This window comes from Exophiala dermatitidis, assembly GCF_000230625.1.
Source record: "Exophiala dermatitidis NIH/UT8656 unplaced genomic scaffold supercont1.2, whole genome shotgun sequence".
Classification (NCBI taxonomy): Eukaryota; Fungi; Ascomycota; class Eurotiomycetes; order Chaetothyriales; family Herpotrichiellaceae; genus Exophiala; species Exophiala dermatitidis.
In genome coordinates this window covers 3,143,876-3,161,294 of record NW_008751647.1, presented here as the reverse complement: position 1 = coordinate 3,161,294, position 17,419 = coordinate 3,143,876, and the positions used below count along the sequence as shown (strand labels likewise).

The following is a 17,419-nucleotide window of genomic DNA, read 5'->3' as shown; positions in this document are numbered from 1 at the left end:
CAGGTGTCTTCGTCCGTCTGTCGACTTGGTGGGCGGTTTGTTTCTGGAATCCTACCATTTTGCGGGCTCCTGCTTCGCGTTGAAGGGGCAGCACAAAATGAAGGACCATAACCCAGCTGCAGTGATATTATCACAAAAGCCGTGCAAGTTTCCGTGTGATGAGCGTTGTCATCAGCAACAACTTATCGATTCGATTCGATTCGATTCGATTTGTTTGTACAAAAATCTAGGGGGTATTCTTTCCTTTTCCCTTTTTTATTCCTGATCCATTGCACCGGGTCCAGGTTGCCTTCCCATCTGACGGGCCTTGAGCAACTCGTCACACAGCAACAAATTGCTAGCGATGCCTTGACTGCTGGCGATACTGTTGCGCAAGACACGGAAGCTATCAAAGACGCCTTCCTGGACAGGATCCATTGGTTCTCCAGTGACCAGATCCAAGCCGGCAATATTGCCCTCGGCATACTCGTCCTGCAAGGCAGCGAGAGCATCTTGAATATCATGCCCACTGTTGGCAGCAAGGGTCTTTGGAATAATAAGCAGGGCATCAGCGAAAGCAGCAACACCCCATTTAGCTTTACCCTTGACGGACTTGCGGACTGCTTCGGACGAAAGGTGGGCTGCAGCGGCGATCTGGAATGATCCGGCGCCCGGGACGACGCAGCCGTCCACAATGGCATTGTAGACGCTGCGCAGGCCGTCGCGGACGGCATCGGTGACCTGCGTAATGCTATGCTGGTTGGGACCCTTGATTAGGAGCGTCACGGATTTCGGGTCCTTGACTTCCTCGACGAAAGTGTATTTCTCCTCTCCCAATGTGTGCTCGTACACTAGCCCTGCCCAGCCCAGCACGGAAGGATCCAAATCGTCCACGCTGTTCTGTGCCTGACCGCCACACACGAGTTGGAGCCGTTCCATGTTGCGGCGCTTGGCACGCCTCAAGGCCAAAATGCCGTTCTTGACCAACACGTCCAGCGACAAAGGGTCAATTCCTTTCTGGTTGATGACGACGAATCCCTTCTTCGGATCTGATCCGCACACTTCGTTTTTCAGTGCCACGATCTTCTTGAGCTTCTCGTCTACAAACCGTCGCTCCGACGCGACTAGCTTGTCCCGCTGTTCCGCGCTGCTGTAGTAGAATCCCGAATTGATTTCCGACTTCTCGTACTCGAGCGACACGTTCAGAGTCAAAATGTAGGCGTTCTCGACGCGTTTCGGCATGTCTGGATGACGGGCGCCGTGGTCCAAAACAAGACCGCGGATGAGTTGCGTGTCGGAACTGAGTTTGTGTTGCAGTTTCATGATCTCAATCATATGCAGGTCAGGCTTGTTAGGTGGTCGGTGAATCGCCAGCACGGCGTCGACTATCGATGGGGTAAGTTGTTCCGCGAGCGCAGAGTTGATCTTGGTCGATAATGATGTTCTGGCAATGGACAACAATAGTTCCCGGTCTATAGGACGGGTGATTTTGAACTCGTCCAAAAATTTGAGTGTTTCGTTCTTCGCAATCTCAAATCCATCCGTGATCACCCGCGGATGCAGGCCTTCTTGAATATACCGGTCCGCTTGTTTGAGAAGCTCTCCGATCATGAGAACTACCGACGTCGTTCCATCGCCCGTAATGTCGTCTTGGGCAGTGGCCGCTCGCGCGATTAGGGTTGCTGTCGGGTTTTGTATCGACATCTCTTTCAGCAATACCGCTCCGTCTTTGGTCAGTTTGATCTGCCCGGATCCGTCGACCAGCATCTTGAGTGTGCCCGAAGGACCCAAGTTTGATTTCAGCACATCTTGTAGTCCTTCGCCTGCGTTGATGTTGATCCGTAGGGCCTCGCCTCGGCGTCGGGAGTCCGCTTTGGGGTTTAAGAGCTGTGTTGCTGCCAGGGTGTTAGTAAAGAAGAGACATGAAACAGGCTTCCGCATACATACCAGACATCTTGTCAATTCAGTGCCTTGGGAAACGGAAATGAACAAATGGTGGCTACTACGGCGTCTGGTCCATGAAATTCCGCGGACTCTCAAGGCACGGGCGGACATGCATCACCATGATATTCGCCAAGATGCGTAAAAACTGCCCCGAATGCACCTCTCCCCTTTGGGGGCGGAGATGATGCCGCCCTATGCTCACCCCTGGCTCGCCTCGCTTGGCGCAAGCCGGGGTGAGCGATCACCCGTGTCTCACCAGTCATGGGGGGCCAAATGGTCTAGCGCCTCGGCGCGTTCGATAATAGTTTAGAAAAGACGTCGAGGAGGTTACATGATAAGATATTGTACGTCTAATTAAGTTAGAAGAGTCTTCTTTATAAAGAGTAAGTCCACAAAGATAAGATATAGCTGAGGGCGCTAATATATGTCTTAATTCTCTAAGATAAGAGATGATCTATTTCTCTCGGCTCGACTCGGAGCAAGAGAGGCATTTTTGAAAGAGTAAATTGTTGTACAAAGGACTATGAAGAGAGTTGCGCTGGCCATAAATACCAAATGGGGCTTAGCGTCATCACGATAACGTGTAGGTGGTCACGTGCTAGTCAGGTGACCACCATTGGGCTTGTTCCGTGACACTATAATTACAAAAGAAATATATCAAATAGGCTTGGTCTAAGGACTTATACTTGTTTCTGCTTCTCGATCTCTTTTTCAAGAACTTTTGCCACCCCCAGGACCTTTTCTTCATCAAACCGTCTTCCGATGATCTGTACTCCGACCGGTAGACCTTTCATGGAGGCAAGATCCCACAAGCCCTGATTATAGGTATCGAGCGGGTTACGGACCTCGTCCAAAGCGCTTGTGTCTGTGCCTGATGTACGGGATATGTCCTCCGAGTCGAGATCTTCCGAGACCGTCGTGAACGGAAACGACATTGCCGTATAATCTAGGAAGTTCCAGATTTTGGTGTACCCTGTATAGCTATTGGGGGTCAAAGCTGTCAACACATGCTCTGGTCAAGATATGGCCTAGAAAGAAAACTTACCGGAAGCATCGATGCGGTAAAGCAGTATGTCCCGCCACAGGGCTTAACAAGACGTCGACACCTGACTTGGTCCACTTCTCATTGTACGCTTGTTGAGCCAGCATCTTTGCCTTGTTCAGTTGCCAGTACTCGTACACCGAGATGGCCTTGCTGCTCTCGACAAGAGCTTCGACGTGCGGTATCATCGGTTCGCCTCCTGCAGAGATGTCCCGACGGATGTCCTCCCCTCCATCAGCCCTATAGAATTGATCCTATGCAAGCTGTTAAAACGGTACGTTGGACATAGACTGAAGCCAGCTCACCTGTATTTCGATGAAACCCATGTGCTCCGACGTATCCCAAATGATGACTTCGTGGCCGGCATTGCGCAGGAGAGCAGCGGCTTCCTTCACTGCGCGTTCTACAGGTGGGTGCGGCTTTACTATCCCATCATCGAGTATCAGTCCGATCTTGAGACGGCGTGTCTGTACCTCGAGATAAAGACCTTCACGCCACGGTATCGGAACGACCTTCGGGTCGCTGAGCCACCCTTGCGCGTTCAAGACTGCTCTGGTAACGGCGACCAGCGATGTCAATCGCTTCGACATGGGTCCCACTGACGATGGTACATGTTCTTGTCCTTCGTGGGGCCCGGGGACGCCCCAATGCGAGATTCGGCTACTCTGTATTAAGGTCAGAATGTTGGCCATACTCTTCAAATGTCATTCGAACCGTCGGTTTCAGGCCGAAGAGACCATTGAAATGACTTGGGCCTCGGATTGATCCGCCAATATCCGTTCCCCAGCCACAAAGCGCGCCGTCGAGGGCCAAGAGAGCTGCCTCACCTCCCGATGAGCCTCCAGCGGTGAAAGCTGGCTTGTGCGGCAGGGTGGTCAGGCCCCATATTGGATTCTCTGTCTCCCCCCACTGGTCCGTTGTATGAGCAGAGGATGCGCTTCCAGTGGCAGAAGTCTTACCAAAATAGTCTGCGGCACATTTGTCTTGGTGAGAATCACTGCTCCTAGATCTTTGAGGATCTTGGTAACAGTAGCGTCCTTCGCGGCCGGCTGAAATGATCGACCGACATAGCCAAACGTGGTATCGACGCTAGCGATGTCGAATTGGTCCTTGAGAGACACGGGTACCCCATGAAGTGGTCCGATAAGCTCTCTGTGCTGCCGATGATAGCGGTCCAGTTCGCGAGCCTGTTGCAAGGCATTTTCGAAGAGCACTTCGGTCAAACAGTTGGTCTCGCTCGAGGTTAGCAGTGTCATCTGTGAGAAGAAGGACGCACCTCTTCATGCGCAGAGATTGCCCTAACCGCAGGTCGGTCAGCCGGCTTCACGGGATTGAGACAAGGAGACGGTCTCACCGTGCAATGAAAGCGACGACTATATCTTCAACAGTGATATTGCCTTCCGCATACAGCTTTGTTAAGGTCGGTACGTCCACATTGCCTACAAGATGTTCGGCAAATGTAGATCTCTCTGCGCTCTTCTCAAGCCTGGAGAACTTCTGGATCGATGCTGTCCTTTGAGCCTTCTTCTTCAGAATGGCTGCCTCCCATTCCATGGCTCCGTTTAGACAAAAGGCGCATGCAGGTCATGTGTGCACGCCACCAGCTTCGGCCCATAGTACAAATATTTGTGCTTGTATCACTGCGAACTCTCTTCGGAAGGCCACGACAACATGTGGTAGAACGTTGACCTACTGCACCCATGATACCACCAATGGGTTAGGGCAACCGTGCTTCGGCGATAAAACGCCGGATGCCAACTGACTAGTGGCTGGTAACGAAGGTACAAGAAGTGGATGCTGGTGTGACTAAACACCATTTATGATACCGATCACCTACGATAAAGCGTCTGAGGCATTGGCGGATACAGTACCTAGCCTCAACCGTGTCTGATTTTCTTCTTCTTCTTGTCCCTGCTCCTCCTTGACTCGGCGCTGAACCTCCGAAGAGTTGCATGCTCTCCTGACCATGGCGAGCGGTATCGTCAGAGCCTGTACTCGATGTCATTTCAAGAAAATCAGGGTCAGTATCTCGTCAGAGTCAAATGGCGGCACGTTTGACCATTTCTAGTGTGACGGCACGTCCGAATGTCAGAATTGTACAGAAGCTGGTACACCATGTGAACCATACACTAGACTCAAACGCATCGAGTGGGTGATGAAACTGACCCAAGGGAGATTTGCTCACTCGTTGCCAGGGTGTACAACCACACAAGGAAAAGGTTGTCATGGCTCGAGGACGAGCTTGCCTCAGTCTTCAATGTCGACTGCCGTTCCCTCAAAACAGGTACTTCTCTAGGACCTGTGTTGAGGAGGGCTAATGGCCATATCGTGGCGGCCCACACGACACCCACCCAGCTCACCCGACAAGATCAACCTGTGCAGACATTTGCTCCAGAGAATCATCAGGTCGGGCAAGATGACACCACTCTCGAAAGTCCCCTCAATATGGATGCCCCCGAGACAGGCTTGCTCGCTCTGAACGCCACTGGAGAGCTGCGCTATCTTGGCCCCTCTTCCGGTTCATTCTTTGCCAGCTACGCTGCTTCTTTGGCTCGATCGTGCGTGCCGGCTCAGAACAACCGAGGTGGTCCTTCAAGTACCACTGATAATTCCAACAGCAACGAAAGGGCGGTCAACGTGACCAACCTGAATCAAATCCTTTCCCCAGAGTCTATTCGATTGCTCACTCGCTCCTTCAAACTCTGGATATTGCCTCTTTACCCACTGTTCACGCATACTGATCTGAACAGCCTTGTCGGAAGATGCGAGAACTTTCAAACCACCCCTCGGACGGAAGATTTTGCGCAAAGCCGTGAGATTATTATCTTCTACCTTGTGATGGCCTTGGGTACCACCAATGTCACAAATACGTTCAAAGAATCCCAAAATGCAGCACCACCGAGGTGCTCTCTGCCATCTGCAAGCCTTCTTTATGGAACAGCACTCGATTTGTTCGAACATAACGTACAACATCTCCGTCCAAGCATGTCCCTCATACAGATACTCCTGTTGATTTCCATTTATAGCTCCTATGGACCTAGTGGCTTGAGTCAATGGCAGCTTGCAGGCCTGGCCATGCGGGTACGTATCTTGGGGAAAGCATGGCTGTCTGGTGGAGCTGACTGCGTCTAGATGGCCGTGGAACTTGGTCTTCATTGTTCCCACCGTAACTGGCGGATTACTGAAGATGATATCGACCGGCGCAATCGAGTATTCTGGACGGCGTATGTCATTGAGACCACGCTTGCCTATAACCTTGGGAGGCCGCCTAGCATCGTGAATGATCACATCACCGCCAAGTTGCCAGTGTGTCTAGGCGAGGGCGGTCTCGCTGTGCACCACGTCAGACATAGGATGATTCAGAACAAGATCATATCGTCAGTCTATTTTACAAATCCCGCCCAACCTCCCGACCAGGAGAGTAGATGTCGAGTCATACGGGATCTGCAGGCAGAGCTTGACGATTGGAGAACGCGTCTGGGTGAAATATACCGGCAAGAACAAAGCTCGTCTTATCCGCTCAGGTATTTGTATAGCCTCCGGGGTGATGGATTTGCTGACTAGGCGTAGCTATTGGAAAGGCTTTATCATGGAACGTCTTTCGTGTTACATCGATCTAGTCCATTATGCCCACACCCTTCGGCCGAATCAGCAGAGCAATGTATTCGATCAGCCGGGACTTATATCGACAACCTACTGACAGTCTTACGCACCAGCAACGTCCCACTAACGTGGATGCTTGTTCAAGGTATCTTATTCGCCGGTCTGACGATGCTTGTAACGGCGAGAACTACTGTTTCAAAGCTGGTTCCACACGTTGGTACATCATTTTTCCTGGTCGACTTTGCCAACTGGACCAGGAAATGCTCCATGTGCATGGCTATTATGAATGAGCGGTGGAGTGAAGATTTGGTATCAAAATTGGACGCGCAATTCGAAGTGCTTGCCAACGATACACTCAAAACTGTTGCGGCAAGTCTCACAACGAGGAACACCTCGACTGCCACTCCGCAAATGCCCGAGTTGACGGACGATCCCAACCTTGCTGCGATGGGGCCTCTCTCGAACATATCGCAGGACACAGTATGGCCTGACAATCAGGAGAGTACATATATGGACCCTTTTGGTGGCCTTCTAGGTTTTGACAACGGACAAACCTTCTGGAACATATTCCCTTCCCAGTCCGGCTTTGACTTTCTAGACGCTCTAGGCCCAGAGCAGGGTCACCGGCAAGACTCCTACATACAAACCAGTACAAGGTCTCAGGACTGGACGGATATCTTTCTTGGATCATGACATACGGTTGGCGATGAGGCAGCAAGTTGAATCATATATGATTCCATGACGACAAGCCAAAGTCGACCTGCTGTACGATGTGCAGATGTCCGCTCTTCACATTTCCTTGCTATAACCTGTCATGGATTAAATTGCTTTTAGCTTCGCGACAGCTGCCTGAATCGCTGCTATGGCTTCATCCAACAGCGGCAATTCGATGCTGGTACCGAAATCCAAAGCCCTGTCCAGCAAGGCGTATCCACGCTCATACCGATCCCTCTTCCCCTGGAAATACAGATAGCTTGTCGCCATTCGCAAGCGATACCGTCCGCCTGTCAAACCAAGATCATCCTCACCAAAAGCAGACCCTGGCAAAGTTGCAATGCCGCATTCTTCGATCAACCAACGGGACAGATCCATGCTTGTTGTCACGCCCAATTTTTCCAATTGCGCAGTGTAGGGATGGAAGGACGGATAAAGATAGAAACTCCCTTTTGGCTGCGGGACTGCAAGACCACACTTTTGAAGGGCACGATACAAGGTCAAGGTACAATGTTGGTGTAACTGGGTCACCTTGGTGCGGTAGAGGTCCATCTCCGGCGATGTCGAGAAGGCCACAGCCGCCGCTTCCTGCGCTGGGGCTGATGCTGCCGACCAACATTCTGAAGCATATGCCAAGATGCTTTGCTTAACCTCTTCGCCAAAAGCGTTGTCGGGGAATATTGCGAAGCCTATCCTCCATCCACCGGCAGAATAAGTCTGTTAGGCCCGCGATGATTAGCGAAGAGGACATGATGGAGAACGGACACTCCTACCTTGGACAAGCCTCCTGTCAAGATCTTTCTTCCTTCGTTGAACCCCGGACCTGAGCATGCACTGGCTCCATATTGGTCACCAAAACAGACGTCTGAATAGATGTCGTCGCTAATCAATGTGATTCCCCGGTCACGGCAGAAATCTGCCAGCAATTGCAAATTTGCTTTGGTGAAAGCCTGCCCGGTAGGATTCGACGGACTGTTGATGAGCATTACTCGGGGATTCGAGCCTGCACGAACAGCCTTATCGAACGCAGAGTGCAGCGCAGATTCTGGAGAAACAAAAAACAATGAGTAATGTGACACCCTTGCGAGGAAAAAGGCGCCTACGGGTGATGGTGTGTCGGTCTTCTTCGTCTGTTTCGACCCAAAAGAGCTGCTTGCCGGCATGCATGACCTGCGGCTCATAACTGACCCAGGACGGCCGAGGAAGCAAAACATCTCCTTGCAGGATATCAAAGAGGGCGAACAGAAGGGGCTTTGAGCCCGGCGCCACCACGACCTGATGCGCTCGGATCGCTACCCCAAGGCGGCGTGCCTGAAATCTGGCAATAGACTATGAGAAGCAGGTCAGTACTTGAACACAGCGCCTTCCTGGTGTCGACGGCCAAAAGCAACTGACCTCTCTAAGCTTCATCAATCCGGCAACAGGCAGGTAACTTGTCTCTTCGCAAGCTTCGCGGTGCGTTTTGAGAACATTTTTTTCAATGGGAAACGTCGCTTCTCCGAAGCCTAGGTGTACAACGCGACACCCTTCTGCTTGCTTCTTCTGAACAAGTTCGTTAATTTGCAGGGTAGGCGACAAGCGGAGCTGCTGGGCCAGATGCGTTAGTGGGCTTTGGTTGGTGTCAATCGAACCCATCTTCTGAGATAGCGCAGAAGGACGCGGATGAGAATGCTGATAAGAGAGGCCAAGGCTGTTCCGAGAGCAGCCAAGTACTCCTATATCTACCATCTTGATATTACCGCGTCACGCACAAGTGGCAAGGGGCCGGCGATTTTTCGCCGGGATTTCTCATGTATTCCAGGCTCTGATTCGTGCTCGGTGCCCCGGCGCCGGACCTGCGAAATGTTGATAAACGACAGCTTCACACAGCCAGTCCCACCACTTATCTCAACGGGTAATATGGCGCGTGAGTGGTAAGGTATGAAACCCTTCGAGTGCCCCCTGCCTTGAAGCCCAACTCAACGTTTCTGAATGTTCTTCACGACTGCCAATGTCCAGCATGGAAGGTCAAAAGCAACAAGTCACGGATGCGGTGGGCTCTACCGAGGAGCCAAAAGTTGAAATGCCACCCCAGAAAGGTGTGGTCGAGACCGCCGATGTCGACGTTGGCCTTCGTATCATCAACGAGACCACTGGTGATGTCAGTGTCGAGCCAGCACTTAGACGTCGTTCCTTGCGCAAAGTGGACACTTGGGTGCTCCCTCTCCTGGCGTAAGTTGACGATCAGTCATCGAGCTCAGGCTCAGGTGCAGTCCTGCGTGTTGCGGATGTCTGATGATGCTAACATACGCAGGTTGACAACAATGCTCCAATTCTTGGACAAATCGACTCTGAGCTACGCAGCCATCTTTGGAATCATCGAAGACACTGTTTGTGCTCTCTGTGATTTGGGAAGCTTCTCTAACATTTGTGCCTAGGAGCTTCATGGAACAGAGTACTCTTGGTTGGGCAGTATCTTCTACTTCGGTAAGTCGTAATGGATCGTGTGGCCTCTGTCATAATATCTTGCAGGTTATCTGATCACGCAGCCTTTCGCCGCACACCTGCTGCAAAAGTTTGCCGCTGCAAAGTGCCTGGCAGTCAGCGTGTAAATACCACTCCCGTCTATGTCTCAGCAAAGATGATGCTCACCGATATGTTATAGATTTATCTGGGGAGTTATACTCTTCATGCACGTGGTGTGCAACAATTGGGCTAAACTTATGGTTGTTCGCTTCTTCCTTGGTATGGCAGAAGCAATGTAAGCAGGCTCCGTTGCCCCTTTCAAGCACATTGTCGCTAACACATCGGGTTCGTTATAGTGTCACACCTGCCTTCATTTTGATCAGCAGCGCATGGTATGCCAGACGTGACCAACCGCTCAGGATGGGGTTTTGGTTTTCGTTCAACGGCGTCGCCCAGATCGTGGGAGGCCTGCTGTCGTACGGCCTCGGACATATCCACGTCGGCATTGCCTCTTGGAAATGGATGTTTCTGGTCACTGGAGCCCTCTCTGTGCTGTGGGCTATTGCCTTGTGGTTCATGCTGCCGGACAACCAAGGCACAGCATGGTTCTTGAATCAAGAGGAAAAACGCGCCTCGGTCGAGATGGTCCGCCAAAACCACACCGGGATTCACAACAACAAGTTCCAGCGCGAGCAGTTGGTCGAGGCCTTGCGCGACATCAAGACATGGGCCTTTTTCTGGATGGCTCTGATCTGGAACGTGCCCAACTCTATCGCGACTGTGAGATCTTTCCAAACCCCGAGTGATGCTGCAGAAGTAATTGTCGCTGACTATGACATAGTTCGGCAGTCTGGTTATCAAAAACTTCGACTACGGCGTGCTCGAGACGACATTGGTAAGTGAGCCCGTATATTGGCCCCCACAAGTCACTGACATCTTGGTACACAGCTCGGCATGCCAGCAGGAGCCCTTGAGTTTGTCCTGATGATCATCATCACCTATATTTGTCTCAAGGTTGCAGATACTCGGGCCTGGTGCATGATCACTGCCTTGACCACCGCTCTGGTGGGGTCGATCATGGTCTTCGCAGCTCCCTATCATAACAAAGCCGCCCTACTCGCCGGCTACTACATGGTAGGAGGAATGCATTCAGTGGGAAGGGCCAGCAGCCAGCGGCTAACATGACGGTGATTCCTAGATTTATGCCTTCCCGACTGGGTATATTCTACTCTTGTCCATGATCTCTGCCAACACCGCTGGGCACACGAAAAAGGTCGTCACGAACTCTTTGGCCATGATTGGTTACAGCGTTGGAAAGTGAGTCTTGCTGGCAGCTTCCGTTCCAGATGTTTCTGGCGTGTTGATTCTGACGGTCTGTGTTCCAGTATCATCGGACCACAATTCTTCAAGACAGCTCAACAACCTCGTTACGGTAAGTCGGATGCAATGCAGGACCTATCGATGCTAACAAACTACTGCCAGGCCTTGGAATTGGCGCTTGTCTCGTTTCCTTTGCATTGTTGATCGTCATCCTGATCGGCTTTCGCTTCTATCTGATGTGGCAGAATAAACGTCGTGAGTCGACCAGGATCGAAATGTCGGGACTGACTGGTGACCACGCCACGACGGAATTTGATTTCAAAAACTTGACCGACAAGCAGAATCCGCTGTTCATTTATACCTTTTGAAAATGTCGGACAGTGACTCGCAGTGTAGAGACCGAGGATTCGAGGAATAGCAGGAGAAACCGGGAGACAGAGGAGGAGATGGTTGGTTTGCAAATCTGGGCAGTTGGTGACTTTGGATGGTCTTGGAGACATTGAGATATGTACGGTAGTGGTAGAGCAGAAGGCGTGAATGCATGATACATTGATTCAGGCCAAACTGCTCTTACCCGAGGTTACTTCATTGGCGTCCGCGATAAACCGTTACGCAGGATTTCGCTCGTCTCTAGACCGTCTGTCTTAGGACATAACGCTTGCACCTCCCAACAAGAGATTAGGCTCGGTATGTACTGACATCGCTGGCTCGTGACCGTAGTGCACACCTGTAGATACTAGATATCATCTAGTCGCTTGTTCTCCACTCGCTCTTATCCGGGGGCGGTCAAGGCGATTCGGCGCCGCGGCGCCGACGAGGCGAAATCCACGCCGGAAGTGACCGTTCACTGCCTCCACCACAGCAAGGCTTTCGATGTCAATTAACCTTTCCCGATGAGAATGCCGCTCCATTGATCAGGAGTAGTCCATCCTAATCACATCTTAACAAGTCTTGCTGGGGTCAATATCTTAGCAACTTTCTGTTGTAAGTTGTGAACGACGCAGGAGTCGGACCTGCCATTCCACTTGCGCCTCGGCTTGTAAGATATGGCGGCTGTGTTGAAATTAGAGGAAGCACAAAGGGTCGCCGACGAGACGGTCACGACAGGTTCAGATCTCTTGAGGGAGATAAGTTGGGATGTAAGTCGAACCCCCAATGCTGCATAGTAGACGCGTTGCCATTATCTGGTGGTTAGATCACAGATTCTCAGGCGAGAAATGATACTACTGAAGAGTTGACATTGGACAGATCCACTCGCACCCAGAGATACTATTTCAAGAGCACCATGCACACCAGGTTTTGACGGATTTCCTGGAGGAGCGAGGCTTTGAGGTTGAGCGAGGAGCGTTCGGCCTCAAAACGGCGTTCCGGGCATCATACCGTCCCAAAGGTGGTCGAGCCGTGGCGGTCAATCTCGAGTAAGCCCCGAGCAACACCTTGGACAGTGACCCCCGGACATCTGACACATGCATGTGAATAGATATGACGCCCTGGAGCAGATAGGGCACGCATGTGGTCACAATCTGATCGCCACTGCGGGTTTGGCTGCCGTCATCGGTACCGCAGAGGCCATCAAGCAAGGCAAGATCCATGGTCGCGTCGTCGCCATGGGCACCCCGGCAGAGGAGGGGGGTGGAGGGAAGATCAAGATGATTCGCGCCGGAGCATACAATGACATATTCTGCTGTTTGATGGTCCATCCGATGTAAGTGATAGTGACCCGTGTATTTGGCCGACTTACTCTGATCGACCACGGTGACTGACCGCCGTCGGACAGGAACAAGGATAATGCATACGTATCATCAATGTGCGGCTCCGAGCTGACCATCGAGTACATTGGCAAGCCTGCACACGCCATGGTAGCACCTTGGGACGGCATCAACGCGCTCGATGCAGTGACGTTGCTGCAAACCAGCATTGGGCTGCTTCGGCAGCAGATCATGCCCTCGGACCGCATAAGAGGCGTGGTGCTGCAGGCCGGGCAACGCTCTGGGGTGATCCCGGCATACGCCAAAGCGCGGTATTGCGTGCGGTCCGCCAGCTTGGAGAGGTATCGCGTCTTGAAGCAGAAATTCATCAACTGTATGGAAGCGGCGGCATTGGCGACGGGCTGCGAGTTGAAGACTGACTGGCTACCCGCCTACTGGGACATTCGCACCAATGAAGCGTGAGCACCCTCGATCGAGGTTTCTGTATGCTCAGGGATTGACTGACCGACCTACCCGGCAGACTTGCAGGGAAGTACGTCGAGCACATGGAGCGTCAGGGTGTGCCGTTCCGCACTGCCTTTGAGCAAAAGGTGGATCGGGACTGCTTCAGTACGGATATGGGTAATGTGACTTATGTCGTGCCCAGTATTCATCCTACAGTCGAGGTATGTCGCTGCCCCCGGATGGCCGAAAGGCTCTCTGACAAGATGGTAGATTCATAGTCCAGGAGGTTCGATACATACATCCGAGTACGCTGCGGCCGCGAGGACTCTGGATGCTCATGAACGGACGCTCCGCTGTGGCAAGGCCATGGCTTCGACGGCGTTGCAAGTCCTGCTAGATGATGATTTCGCCGCAACGGTCAAGCAAGAGTTTGATGCGCAGGACTGGTCGATTGCTTCCGACCCAACAGTAGCGTGAGTAAAGGAACTTAAGTCTTTCTGGAGCGATCTCCTGCGGCCGTGGCCCTGTCCGTGACATCTACCTTTATCGACGTATAGGTAATACGTAACGATAAAGCGACGAGTATAGCCAAAAGGGGGTATATTATAAGCAGCGTTGTCGGGAGACAGAGACGCCTCTTTCGGCGTCCTTATCCTGATTGGCCCATAACGGTTATGGACCCACTATAACTAAGCAAAGAGGCGTCTCCCGACAACGCTGATTATAAGTAGTAGACGGCTCCGATACCCTACCAGACTACTACGTCAAATGTGCTCGCTATACTTATCTAACTAAGATAGGCACCTTAGCGTCGTCAGAGTCTCTAATCCGCGTGCGAGTGATGCTCGTGAGACGTCGATGCAGTGGTAAGTTATGTCGCAGTGGAGAGATTCGAGGCAGTCTAGAAGAGGGGTGATTTTCTTGACGTCGCTTTTTGAGGGCAAAAAGAGCGGTTTCAGCGTTTTTCTCAAGAAGGTATAGATAGGTATGGGTAAGGGTTGAATATTTGTTTTATTTTCTGCTCGCCTGGCTTCCTCTTCATGTGCTTTGTTTCTTTTGCGTGGTGCGACGGGACGGATGAAAAGAAAGGCCAAGAGAAATTTCCCTGGCGCACTCCTGAGGAAGAAAAGGAAAGCACAGAAAAATTCTGAGCGTCTGCCTGGCCCGAACCAAGCCGGGTCGAGTGGAAGAAAAGAAGGGGGCGAAGCACATAATTCCAAGAAATGATAGGCAGGTTTGAAAAGACAAGGCAAGGTAAGGCATGCGAAATGACCTGCCACAACACGATATGCTATGATATAATATGATAACAATACTCACCCGCTCCCAAGGTCGAACAGGGACGAACCTGGCCGAATATGCTTCGCGATGTCGGTGCGCCAGCGGTGCAGAAGGTCCATCTCTTCTCGCGTCTGGTACGATGTCGGGAGGGAGGTGATGGTGCTCCAAAGTTGCAGTCCTTCGTCAGTCGACGCGAAAATGTCGCTGATGTACGGGACCTCGCCTTCGGAGTGATTGAAGAAATTGCGTTGGAGTGCCCTCAAGAGGTACTCGCATAACTTGCTGCCTCCAATGTCGATGATTTCGTATGGACTTGAGCTTGAGGTCGAGCTGGTGGCCATGTTTTGATCCTCCATTGTGTACACGTGTTGGACGACAACCTACCCAACTTGGAGGGTGTTGAAATACTTGTTGTTTTGTTTCATGATCCGACTTGGCTGGGAAAGATCAAGTATTTCCAACAACAACTGCAGGGTGTTTTGCAGAGAAAACAATCGATGAAAGCTCTCTATTGAGACTGGCACCTCGCTAGTGCTCATGCAATGCATTGGGTTTGCTTTTATTTCTGGCATCTGACTGCGGCGAGATCGGAATTGAGGCTCTGCTGAGACTACGACTTGGTTGCATGGAAATCTCTCTTCAGTGTCCATGGTAGTATTAGTCCTCCCTGGACACATCGTCCAATTTTCCACATGTCAGTCACATGCAAGTTGCGAAGCAGGGGGATAACTTAAAAGCTGTCTGCCAGCCGGGCCAGCGGGTTACAACATTGCAACGTCGACATGGCGGCCAGGCCGAAGGTTGGTTACACAGAGAGGTTTCGTGGATTCACGATATTGGCCGGTTGCCGAAGCTTACCTTCGGAGAAAAAGCGACCCGCCAGACTGGCCACTAATAACGTAGTGGGATTATAATCCCCTCTTTCTTGATAAGAAAGCCGTCAAAGTTGGTGGTTAGTTGACTGAACAGGGGGATCTACGTGCCGACCATACCTGGGACGACCGGCATATTCAGATGGTGGTAGTGGACCGACAATAATGCATCTTCAATGGCCTCTAGTCTGGCTCAAGAGGGTCATATGAGAACGTTATTGTAGGCAAATGATCTGCGTTGCAGGTTTCTTTCAGCTGAGAGGCAACGGAGTTCCTTTCAAGGGTTGCATATGGGGCCATGAAATCCCAGGTAGCAAAGTACACCCGGGATCAGCTAGGGCTTTGAAAGGAGACAGCGCAGAGACTCATTGCCGCTGCATTAGGTCTCAACATGTAGAGGGCAGACCTGTAGCTTATCAGTCGGTAATCACACCAGATACCAAGACCGTCACGATATAATCTCTGGAAGAAATGCGAAATATACCATGGTTGATATTCTTCCGGACCATGACTTCAACAACGTTTGGGGATCGGTGTTGGGGGTAACGTAGCTTCTGAATAGGCCCGTTGCCAATTCATTGATGCGACAGTACTGGGAAGATCCGATCAGGACAGGGAGGAGATTCGAAAAGATACTGTCTCAATACACGGGCAGGTTTGAGTGTGTGTCCCTCAGCCTGCCGTCTTCTCCGTCTTGGTGATAACAATTGTTGACACAAGTGCTCTCCAGGTCTTTCTTCGGTGGCACACTGCCAATCTCGTCCCATGACCATGTGACAGATGCTATGACTCCGTCAACCGTGACGAGTTTGATTCTGCGCCTGGCTATCATCTCAGTCTCGGATAGTGTCGATTCTATCCATGATTCTGGTTCGGTTGATAGGAAACGGTTGGCATCGTTGCTCGGCTGGAGCGAGACGCACCTGGAAAAATGGGTCGCGGTTGAGGACTCTTTTGCTGCAGGTTTTGGACCTCTTGTAAGTGACCCACCTGATGCGCTTGACAGCGACGCCCCTACGAAGGATGTACTGCTGACTCACTTTTCGTTCAGGCCAACTTGAGTGCCCAGCCAGCGTTCCGTGCGCACGCTGCTGGGTCCCCAAGCATCAGCTTGAGGATCGTAGACCGGTCTCAAAAGGATCTTGTCAACAATCTCGCTGAGGCAAAGAAACTAGGCTGCATCGGTGTCATTGTTGAAATCGTCAACAATCAGCTCAATGGTCGAGTAAACCACGGCGGAATAGTGTGAAAGCTGAGAGAAGCTTGTAAAGAAGCCGGCCTCATGCTTGTGATCGACGAGACTGTCGCAGCTGTGAGATGCGGAGCACCGTTTGCGCATCAGAGACCCGAGTACAAAGTAGTTGGCAAACCTGACCTTGTCTTCTTCGGGCAGGGACTATGCGCGAACGGAATAGCAATTAACTTCCACGGTCCGTACCTAGAGCGGCTGAATATTCGGAGTTTCAAGAAGAAGAGACAGGCGATCCATGATTGGCAAGCCGTGGTCACTCAGGCGTTACATCTGCCGTCACTCATCGAGGCACTGGGTGTACTCGAAATGGCCATGCCTGGCCATTGGGTTGACCGGTCCATTATCAGTGGGCGGCATCTGAGGAAGGTCGTCAGGACTCGTGTCGAATCCTTGGGACTGGACGAAGACGATGGCGGTCAGCCCCTCCTCGGTGGCCTGGAAAGCTTCATCTTCGTGCGCAAGGACATAGCGGCCACTTTTCTAGTCATGGGGGCGAGTAACGCAGGCCCCTGGGTACGCTGGGTTCGGTGGATGCCGCGTTTGGACCGCCAGTTGACCAGTATATCGGTCCTCGAGTCCATTATGTCACCCATGGGCGGGAAGCTGCGGAGATGCATTTCGCAGCGGCTTGAAAAGGAGGGCTTGACGCCCCAGTGGTGTTTCTATTGCGGCAACAAAGCGGGACACCACAGCTCGCCTCACTGGTGCCGATCATGTTGTATCGACGTTACGTTTGCAACGAGGCCGAGTGCATTGAGCAGCTCCTAGCGCACCGATGTCTAGATCTTGAGGCGACGCACACTGGTCCTGGCCC

General features: G+C 51.8%; 9 protein-coding genes across 9 annotated transcripts; 5 read left to right on the top strand and 4 right to left on the bottom strand.

Moving 5' to 3' along the window:
• Positions 1–255: 255 nt before the first annotated feature.
• On the bottom strand, positions 256–1,933 carry HMPREF1120_02607 (T-complex protein 1 subunit zeta; the record flags this gene model as incomplete). Its single annotated transcript, XM_009156651.1, has 2 exons — positions 256–1,874; positions 1,927–1,933. 2 exons carry the CDS (start codon positions 1,931–1,933, stop codon positions 256–258), a joined length of 1,626 nt encoding a protein of 541 aa, XP_009154899.1.
• Positions 1,934–2,603: 670 nt separating this feature from the next.
• Positions 2,604–4,221, bottom strand: HMPREF1120_02606 (amidase; the record flags this gene model as incomplete). Its single annotated transcript, XM_009156650.1, has 5 exons — positions 2,604–2,904; positions 2,969–3,219; positions 3,271–3,630; positions 3,680–3,874; positions 3,925–4,221. 5 exons carry the CDS (start codon positions 4,219–4,221, stop codon positions 2,604–2,606), a joined length of 1,404 nt encoding a protein of 467 aa, XP_009154898.1.
• Positions 4,222–4,931: 710 nt separating this feature from the next.
• HMPREF1120_02605 (uncharacterized protein) lies at positions 4,932–6,665 on the top strand (the record flags this gene model as incomplete). Its single annotated transcript, XM_009156649.1, has 5 exons — positions 4,932–4,985; positions 5,034–5,113; positions 5,161–6,046; positions 6,098–6,489; positions 6,536–6,665. The coding sequence occupies 5 exons, from the start codon at positions 4,932–4,934 to the stop codon at positions 6,663–6,665; spliced, it is 1,542 nt and encodes a 513-aa protein (XP_009154897.1).
• A 722-nt stretch (positions 6,666–7,387) lies between these two features.
• HMPREF1120_02604 (aminotransferase) lies at positions 7,388–8,917 on the bottom strand (the record flags this gene model as incomplete). The annotated part of the gene is made up of 4 exons (XM_009156648.1): positions 7,388–7,999; positions 8,056–8,327; positions 8,386–8,611; positions 8,678–8,917. The coding sequence occupies 4 exons, from the start codon at positions 8,915–8,917 to the stop codon at positions 7,388–7,390; spliced, it is 1,350 nt and encodes a 449-aa protein (XP_009154896.1).
• A 364-nt stretch (positions 8,918–9,281) lies between these two features.
• On the top strand, positions 9,282–11,415 carry HMPREF1120_02603 (MFS transporter, ACS family, allantoate permease; the record flags this gene model as incomplete). The annotated part of the gene is made up of 11 exons (XM_009156647.1): positions 9,282–9,493; positions 9,576–9,651; positions 9,700–9,748; positions 9,794–9,869; positions 9,927–10,022; positions 10,084–10,507; positions 10,569–10,622; positions 10,676–10,861; positions 10,926–11,044; positions 11,113–11,159; positions 11,210–11,415. The coding sequence occupies 11 exons, from the start codon at positions 9,282–9,284 to the stop codon at positions 11,413–11,415; spliced, it is 1,545 nt and encodes a 514-aa protein (XP_009154895.1).
• Positions 11,416–11,838: 423 nt separating this feature from the next.
• On the top strand, positions 11,839–14,024 carry HMPREF1120_02602 (amidohydrolase). The gene is made up of 6 exons (XM_009156646.1): positions 11,839–12,186; positions 12,296–12,465; positions 12,528–12,752; positions 12,825–13,214; positions 13,277–13,421; positions 13,471–14,024. The coding sequence occupies exons 1-6, from the start codon at positions 12,094–12,096 to the stop codon at positions 13,675–13,677; spliced, it is 1,230 nt and encodes a 409-aa protein (XP_009154894.1). The 5' UTR covers positions 11,839–12,093; the 3' UTR covers positions 13,678–14,024.
• Positions 14,025–14,516: 492 nt separating this feature from the next.
• On the bottom strand, positions 14,517–14,822 carry HMPREF1120_02601 (uncharacterized protein; the record flags this gene model as incomplete). The annotated part of the gene is made up of 1 exon (XM_009156645.1): positions 14,517–14,822. The coding sequence occupies one exon, from the start codon at positions 14,820–14,822 to the stop codon at positions 14,517–14,519; it is 306 nt and encodes a 101-aa protein (XP_009154893.1).
• Positions 14,823–15,860: 1,038 nt separating this feature from the next.
• HMPREF1120_02600 (uncharacterized protein) lies at positions 15,861–16,602 on the top strand (the record flags this gene model as incomplete). Its single annotated transcript, XM_009156644.1, has 3 exons — positions 15,861–15,895; positions 16,084–16,330; positions 16,405–16,602. The coding sequence occupies 3 exons, from the start codon at positions 15,861–15,863 to the stop codon at positions 16,600–16,602; spliced, it is 480 nt and encodes a 159-aa protein (XP_009154892.1).
• A 33-nt stretch (positions 16,603–16,635) lies between these two features.
• On the top strand, positions 16,636–17,373 carry HMPREF1120_02599 (uncharacterized protein; the record flags this gene model as incomplete). The annotated part of the gene is made up of 1 exon (XM_009156643.1): positions 16,636–17,373. The coding sequence occupies one exon, from the start codon at positions 16,636–16,638 to the stop codon at positions 17,371–17,373; it is 738 nt and encodes a 245-aa protein (XP_009154891.1).
• Positions 17,374–17,419: the final 46 nt, after the last annotated feature.

Bases quoted from the DNA above. Each gene is read 5' to 3' on its own strand.
- HMPREF1120_02602 (XM_009156646.1), top strand. From the start codon at position 12,094: ATGGCGGCTGTGTTGAAATTAGAGGAAGCACAAAGGGTCGCCGACGAG. The intron at 12,187-12,295 runs GTAAGTCGAACC...GACATTGGACAG, and splicing joins TGAGGGAGATAAGTTGGGAT to ATCCACTCGCACCCAGAGAT. The intron at 12,753-12,824 runs GTAAGTGATAGT...GCCGTCGGACAG, and splicing joins TGTTTGATGGTCCATCCGAT to GAACAAGGATAATGCATACG.